We start from the raw sequence: 8,458 nt of genomic DNA, 5'->3' as shown, positions 1-8,458 counted from the left end.
CGCACTTTAAGATGCGATGGAAAATATGACAAGAGGCGCAATGGAAAGTATGACACAATACTGGGGGCAGTGTCCTGCTGAATGCCACATGCATCTGACGCACTGTGGTCGCCGCATACGTGTCACAGGGGTCAAGAGATAGAGTATCCATACAGAGCTGGACTGGCTTCCCTTTCCAAGGGGATCAAAACTAATGTGTGGATATGTGTTGAATATGTAAGTAAAAGTTTAATTTATTTTCAGGGTGTGGGGTACGGGGCTTAGTTCAGAAGGATGGCCAAGGGTAAATCATTGAAACTTACAGAATAGTGAAAAACATGGGGAAGATGATCAGGATTGAACAGAATAGAATAGAATCCCTACTGTGCAGAAGGGGGTCCCTTCAGCACATCCAACCTGCACTGACAGCAATCCCACCCTAGCCATATCCCCACATTGACACCACACACTGCTAGCCCCCTGGGAATAAGGGGCAAGTTAGCATGGCCAGTCGAACTAATGCATACATCTTTGGAGTGTGGGAGGAAACTGGAGCACCCAGAGGAAACCCGTGCATACACAACGAGAATGTGCAAACTCCATGCAGTCGCCAAAGTTAGCATGGCCAGTTGAACTAATACATACATCTTTGGAGTGCAGGAGGAAACTGGAGCACCCAGAGGAAACCCGTGCGTACACAGCGAGGATGTGCAAATTCTATGCAGTCACCAAAGGCCGGAATTCCACCCGGATCCATGGTACGGTGAGGCAGAAATGGTAACCAATGTGGCACCACCCATTATTGGAGAGGCTAGGCTCCTGGAGCACAGATTTAGAGTAAAGAGTTGACCCTTTAGGACAGAGGTGAGGGAGAATTTCTTCAGCAAGTGGGTGATAAATCTGTGGAATTCATTGTCACTTGTTGAGGGCAAGTCACTGAGTGCATTTAAGAAAGAAATAGATAGATCGTTGATGTGTAAGGTGCTAAAAGGTTATTAAGTACAGGTGGGGGAATGGGGCTGAGAAACATACCAGCCATGAATTGCAGAGCAGACTCAATGGGCCTAATGGCCTAATTCTGTTCGTTTGACTGGGGCCGCATATATGAACTATTTCAATGGGGCAGTTGATCAGTGGGGGTGAGTTGCCTTAATAGAACAAAGAACACAGAATATTGCACAATACAGCACTGGAACAGGCCCTACGGCCTCGATATTTTGCCAAACATGACACCGAATGGAACTAATCCCTTCTGCCTGGTGTGGTCCATATCCCCCTATTCCTTGCATATTCAAGTGCTTAACTAAAAGCCCCTTCAACACCCCTATCTTCTCTGCCTCCACCACCATCCGAGGCAGGCCGGTCCAGACACCTACCGCTCCCTGTGCCAAGTATTTGCCCCTCATATCTTTGAACTTCCCCCTATCACCTTAAGTGCATGCCCCTTGCTATTTGACATTTCATCTCTGGGGAAAAGAAAGATTCTGACTGTCAACCCGATTGAGGATTATCATAATTTTATAGACTTCTATGAGATCTCCCCTCAGCGTCCGCCGCTCCAAAGAAAATAACTTCTTCACCTTCTCCATGGCATCTATTTGCTAACCAACAGCCCTAAATAAGATGCGAGATCCAACATTTTGACCTCGCCGTAGTGAAGGAACAGTGATAGATTTCCATCAGATTGTCTCTTACTGGGAGGAGAGTGTGATCATGGTGTCCCCATGCGTCTGCTGCCTTTGTCCTTCTGAGCAATTAATGTGTGGGATTTGCAAGGTGAACGACAGGAAAATAGATTGAATGTAATGGTACACCCTATCAGCCATTCTGAAACAAAATGTTTTATTAGTACAATTATTGACATAGAAACATTGGAAATATTAGCAGAGAGAGGCCACTCAGCCCTTTGAAACTGTTCCGCCACTAATTTTGATCATGGCTGACCTTCAAATTCAATATCCTGATACCACCGCGCCCCCCCCCCCCATATCCTTCGATACTTTTACACCATGAGGTATATCTAATTTATTGTTGAGATCACATTTGCCCTTAACTACTTTCTGTGGGAGTGAATTCCATAAATTCGCCCCCCTGTGGGGGAAAAAAATTGTCCTCATCTCACTCCGAAAAGATTATCCTCAAACTATGACCCCGAGTTCTGGAATATCCACACAATTGGGAACATTCTTTCTCAATCGATCCTGTCTGATCCTATTAGAATTTTATCATTATGTTCTTATGTTCTTATTTCTACGAGATCCCCTCTCACTCTTCGAAACTCCAAAGAATACAATCCTAACTGGCTTAGTCTCTCCTCATATGACAAGCCTGTCATCCCAGGAATCAGCCTGGTAAACCTTGGCTGTACTCCCTCTATAGAAAGGACATCCTTCCTGAGATAAGAACGCCAAAACTGTACACAATACTCCAGGTTTACTTTGGGTATCACAAAACGTTTTGGGCCAAGCCACTTCCTGTGGTAGTGAATTCCACACATTCAACACTCTCTGGGGGAGGAAATTTCACCTCAGTTCAGTCCGGAAAGATTGATCCCATATTCTCAAACTATGATCACTAAGAACAAAGAACAACACAGCACGGGAAACAGGCCCTTCCGCCCAACGAGCCCGCGCCGCCATTTTAACATTATGAGTGCCCTCCCCTACCCGTGAACTTGGTCTATACTTATTGGGGAAGATTGAGGGAAAACTAATTTAGAGACAATTTGTTACACCAATCAGCCTAAGAGCACGTTTTTTGGGATGTGGGAGGAAACTGGAGCACCCGGAGAAAACCCACGCAATCACGGGGAGAATGTGCAAACTCCCGCAAGACACAACCTGCTTCCACAGAAATTGGAATATACAAAAGTGCGCATATTTGAGATGCACAGTGGCAGTTGTTCCAATATTCCCTGTGTGTAGAGACTTACACTGCCGCTGATCATTTGTGAGTGAAGGGAATACATCATTGGTGAGTGAAGCTGGGTATCTGTAACTTTTCTTCCAAACTGGGCGTTGAAGAAGGCAATGGGCCTAGTGCCGAATTTGTGAGGAGACTGTAAATGAGGTCATTCATACAATAGCCTGGTCTTAGTTCATTGCATCAAGGCCGAGCGGCAGACAGTCTATGCTTGCGGTTTCAAGCTTAGCGCCAAGGTATGCCCTGGGCAGGCAGCTCTATGCGTACGGCTTCTCAACTGTGAAAACCACTGACAGCTTCTGGCTCAAATAATTTTTTCCATCAGCGGTGTAAAGTGGTTAGAAACTTGACTAGTCACTTCCGCCCCTCCACGTCCTCCGCACACCGCAGAACATGCAACGCGTCATTGTGGGGGGTGAAAGCTAACAGCCAGAGCCAATGCTCCTGTTTGCTGGCACGCCAAACCGTCTGTTGCAGGTTCGACTGACTGGATGCATTTTCATTCTAGGTCATGCAATTATGCAGAACAGTTCAAGCGCTCAGTTCCCGGTGATGTCAGAAAGTGTTCTGTCAGTATTTCATTCTACAAATGTCTTTACATCATAGAAGGAGAGGCGAAAACCTATTGGTTTCATGGCTAAACTGTTAGAATAGAATAGAATCCCTACAGTGCAGAAGGAAGCCTTTCGGCCCATCGAGTCTGCATCGACAACAATCCCACCCAGGCCCTATCCCCGTAACCCCACATTATTTATCGCTCGAACCTATCTATCCCGGGACGCTAAGGGGCAATTTAGCACGGTCAATCAACCACACATATTTGGGCTATAGGAGGAGACCGGAGCACCTGGTGGAAACCCATGCAAATATGGGGAGAATATGCAAACTCCACACAGACTGTGACCCAAGCCTGGAATCGAACCCAGGTCCCTGGAGTTGTGAACCAGCAGTGATAACCAATGTGCTCCCGGGATCCAGACACTCAGTTACTGTTCTGGGGACCCTTGTTAGAATTCCTCCAAGTAGGGACATGTCCCTAAATTAGTCTTCCCTCAATGTGGAATGTCATGAGCATAGACAAGGGTCATGGGTGGAGACGGGACTCAGAATGTTAAAATGGCGGCGCGGGCTCGTTGGGCCGAAGGGCCTGTTTCCCGTGCTGTGTTTTTTTGTTCTTTTGTGCATATCATTTAACCAGGGTTCATCGCCCCGCTTGATATTAACTGTTGACCTGGAGAGCATACTGATTCATCAGGTTCCAATTTTCATTGAGTATAATTCTCCTGCACGGAGTCTCTTGAATTCCCAGGATCTAGTTTCTAGATCTCTCTCAACTCTATCGCACTTCAGTGAAATAATCTCATTGATCTCATTGAGATCTCATTGAGACATAAAAGATGATGAATGGGATGGATAGGATAGAGGTGGAGAGGCTCTTCCCGCTCAGAAAGGACAGTAGGACTAGAGGGCACAGCCTCAAGATAAAGGGGGGGGGGGCGGTTTAGAGCGGAGTTGAGGAGGAACTTCTTCACTCAAAGAGTGGTGAATCTCTGGAATTCCCTGCCCGTTGAAGTGGTGGAGGCTGCCTCGTTAAATATACTTAAGGCGCGGGTTGATGGGTTTTTGATAGGCAAGGGGATTAAAGGTTATGGGGAGCGGGCGGGAATGTGGAACTGAGACACGACAGATCAGCCATGATCTTACAGAATGGCGGGACAGGCTCGAGGGGCTAGATGGCCTACTCCTGCTCCTACTTCTTATGTTCTTATAACCTCAAACTACAGAGAATGTGCTCAATATGAAGAACAAAGAATAACACAGCATAGGAAACAGGCCCTTCGGCCCTCCAAGCTCGCACCGCCCATTTTAACTCTCAATGAGTGCCTCGTTTCCAATCCTTCTTCTACCTACGACTATCTACATCGAGGAGACTCCACAATAAAGGGGATGCAAATTTAGGGAATTATATGTGCGCCAGATTAAGGGAGATCCAATTTAGGGACAATTTATCAACACCAATCAGCCTAAAAGCACGTTTTTGAGGTGTGGGAGGAAACCAGAGCACCCGGAGAAAACCCACGCAAGTACTGGGAGAATGTGCAAACTCCCACAGACACCTTTCCGATCTGTACGGTCACCTGTAGATGCGGTTGCAACAGTTAGATTTCAAGTAGTTCCTTTTCCCTCTTTTTGGTTCCATCATCACCAGTCGCAGCTGGACTCCAGTCAGATTTATGCCATTTAGCCCCCGGCCAGTTCGGCCAGCAGTGGCGCTAGCGAGCCACTAGGTGTTCGTCACTGAATTCCCCCACTAGAGGGTATTTTGCACCTTTAACACAGTCAGTCTATTCTTCGAGTGGTTTTCAAGATGGAGGAGTATTGATTCATGACCTGAGGCGGACAGTATGAAATAAATAGAAGGACGTTTTCTTGCCCATAGATGTGCTATTGGCAAGTAGCAGCTTGTGGTCTGGAGAATTGTTTTGGGAACTCACTGGATAACTATGATTCTAACTCCGTTCGGACTGCATACTGTTATAGCGCCACCAAAGGGATGGTGACGGCAGTGTCTGGGATCTCCTCTATTGGATATGATTCCTTGAGGATGACGAGATCAGACTTTTGTTTTCCTACTCCGGGGTGGTGGAGGAAGGGGTGGGGGAGTGCATTTTCTCTAACTTTGGAAGAGGCCCCCGCAGATGTTACTAATGACTGCATTGATGGCTCAATAGCATTGAGTTTACATTTGTTTTTCTGTTGCTGTTTTTGGTGTCTCTATCAATGCTGGGCCATTCTTCCTGGTCATTTCCTATTGCACAGATTTTATACAATATGGTGTCATGAAAACTATCTCAGAGGTCGGAAATTATGTGTAGGCAAGGTCAGGCTAGGCGTAGACTGACCGTTTCATTCCCAAATTAAAATAATGCATACAATGTTTCTTTGCGATGATCGACAACTGTTTTGGGTCTCTATTATCTGGAATTACTTTTGGACTGTTATTTCTTTTATTTCCGTTATTAACTAAATGTTAATTCCACCAGCTACCGAATTCGATTCTATATCCCTAAATTATTTGCCTGGACATGTCCAATGATGTTACCACAAGAGCACCGCATCCATGTTCTACAAGTCACGTGGCCTACCTCTCTGAAATGATCTTTGGATCTAAAAATGAATGGTATGTTTTCGTTTGAACTATTTCATGGCCGATATTCGTCACAGGTTGTCCATGATCCACATGCCAGTTTCATGCTGTAAACATAACGAATGAACTGATCTGAGACTGATTTTGACGCACGCGCGCACACACACGCACACACACACACACTCACACACACACATGTATACTTATTTATTTATATTTATATATACATATATAAATAGATAGACAGATAGATAGATAGATAAATTGATAGATAGATAGATAGATAGATAGATAGATAGATAGATAGATACATACATACATACATACATACATACATAGTTTAATTCCCTGGTTCAGTTGAGGTGCACAACCAGACACTTCAAACATTCCTGTGCATTGAACAAAGGCTGATGAGAAGACAAGAAGGAGGTGAGAAGTCAATTGGATTATCTCAGATTTCCAAAGATTGTCCGCAGCAATCAGAGACAGCAACTAAGCGTTCAACCTAAAGCATCGAAGACTCTCAACAAACAACTAAACTGTGTTAAGATAATGGGTTTGTATGAGCAATATCGGTAATAATAATTTCAGGAAGAAGTGATTGATTTCGAAGTGTTTGGAATTTTCCTTGACAAGTGAGAATCCCTGGGATGTTATTTCCTTAGTTAAAGAATGGATGGCTTGTGGTAATATTACTGGATTTGTTTGATATAGATACTTAATCTATATAAACTGTACCCTAAAGGCGTGTTTATTTATGAGTCTAACCTGGTAAGAATCTTTGTTGAAAAATGTTCTACAAATTCATGCTATTAGTGTAAATGTAATCTTTTATGTGCAATTGTTGTAAATCTTTTTAATAAATGTTTTAAATTAATTTTTAAAAAAGCCAAATTTGTTATGGATTGCCTGGCACCTGATCTGAGAGCACACACATTAACTAAGAACAAAGAACAACACAGCCCGGGAAACAGGCCCTTCAACCCAACGAGCCCGCGCCGCCATCTTAACAATGTGTTTTTCCTCCTCTACCCTTGACCCATGTCTATGCTTATGGTGCCCCCATTGGAAACCAGATTAAGGGGAGAATAATTTAGGAACAATTTCTCACACCAATCAGCCTAAGAGCACATCTTTGGGGTGTGGGAGGAAACTGGAGCACCCGGAGGAAACCCACGCAACCACAGGGAGAATGTGCAAACTCCCTCAGATAATGGCTTAAGTCCATGTATCTGCACAGCTCGCAGTGATAGTCACTGAGCTGTTGTGGTGCCCATCTGCTGCTCCAGTTTTAAGCATACACAAACGACGCGAAGTACTAGGCCACTCTCGAAACAACCAAGAACAGCCCACGCACGACCCACCATGTGCACGCCCCTCGTTAGACAACAAGGTGGACCGACGCACCTGCGGAGTAAAAGAGAAAAACATCAACACATGTAGCATTAGATTTACAGGAACGTCCCGAGGCTCTGATCCTTATTTAAAACAGTCTCCTATAACCCTCCATCCCTATTTCAGTCATGTGTCTATCTAAGTAATTTAAGTAACTTTCTTGTGGAAGGAAGCAAATTAAAAAAAACAATGAAATGATGTGATTTGTCATTGTCAGGTATATTGGATATAATGAAATTGTTGTTCCTTGCACAATATATAGACAAAACATATCATTCATAGAATATGTAGGAGAGAAGGAAAGGAGAGGTTGCAGAATATAATGTTGCAGTTACCGATAGGGTGAGCAGAAAAATCAGCTGAATGTATGATATAGGACCATTCTAAAGTCCGATGGCAGCAGGTAAGTATTTACCCTTGAGTCGGTTGGTACATCTTTGCAAACTGTAGTGTATTTTTCCCGATGGAAGATGGTAAAAGAAAGCATGCAAAGGTTGGGTTGGGTTGATTACGTTGGCTGTTTTTTTCCCAAAACAGCGGGTCGTGTAGGCAGAGTCAACGGATGGGAGGCTGGTTTGCCGATGGCCTGAAGTCCATTCACAGCTGATGGTAGTTTGATTCTCTGTGGAATGTACATTGAGTCCCATGTGCCATTCATGGCAAACAACAGGAAATGGGATTCATGGAAATTATTTGAACACCTTAGAATGCCACAAAACAGGATACATTTGTTCCATATCTATTTTATCCATATTTGATCATCTTGTATAACTCAATTTGATTTCCCCTCATTCTTTCAAGTTCAATAACCTATAGTCCAAAATTGTTCAATCTCTTTTTACACGGCAAACCAGTCAACTCTGGAATCAATCGAGTGAAAATCCTTTGAACTGCATCCAAAGTCATTACATCTTTCCTCAAATAAGGGGACAAAAACTGTGCACAATATTCCAGGTGTGGTCTCAACGGTGCCTTGTATAGGTGCAACAGTACTTCCTTACCTGTATATCTTAT

The 8,458-nt window shown here is 44.1% G+C and overlaps 1 protein-coding gene across 1 annotated transcript in view; it reads right to left on the bottom strand.

Annotated features, from left to right (window-relative positions):
* Positions 1–3,255: 3,255 nt before the first annotated feature.
* Positions 3,256–8,458, bottom strand: part of LOC145337317 (immunoglobulin kappa light chain-like) — a 30,728-nt gene continuing 25,525 nt past the window's right edge. The window contains exon 3 of the mRNA XM_080182117.1: positions 3,256–3,405. Within this exon, the coding sequence (XP_080038243.1) occupies positions 3,256–3,405 (150 nt within the window). The remainder of the gene's footprint in view (positions 3,406–8,458) is intronic.

The sequence above is a fragment of the Carcharhinus amblyrhynchos genome, unplaced genomic scaffold (genome assembly GCF_965287045.1).
Source record: "Carcharhinus amblyrhynchos unplaced genomic scaffold, sCarAmb.v2.hapA scaffold_46, whole genome shotgun sequence".
NCBI lineage: Eukaryota > Metazoa > Chordata > Chondrichthyes > Carcharhiniformes > Carcharhinidae > Carcharhinus > Carcharhinus amblyrhynchos.
This window is presented reverse-complemented; position numbering and strand designations above follow the sequence as displayed.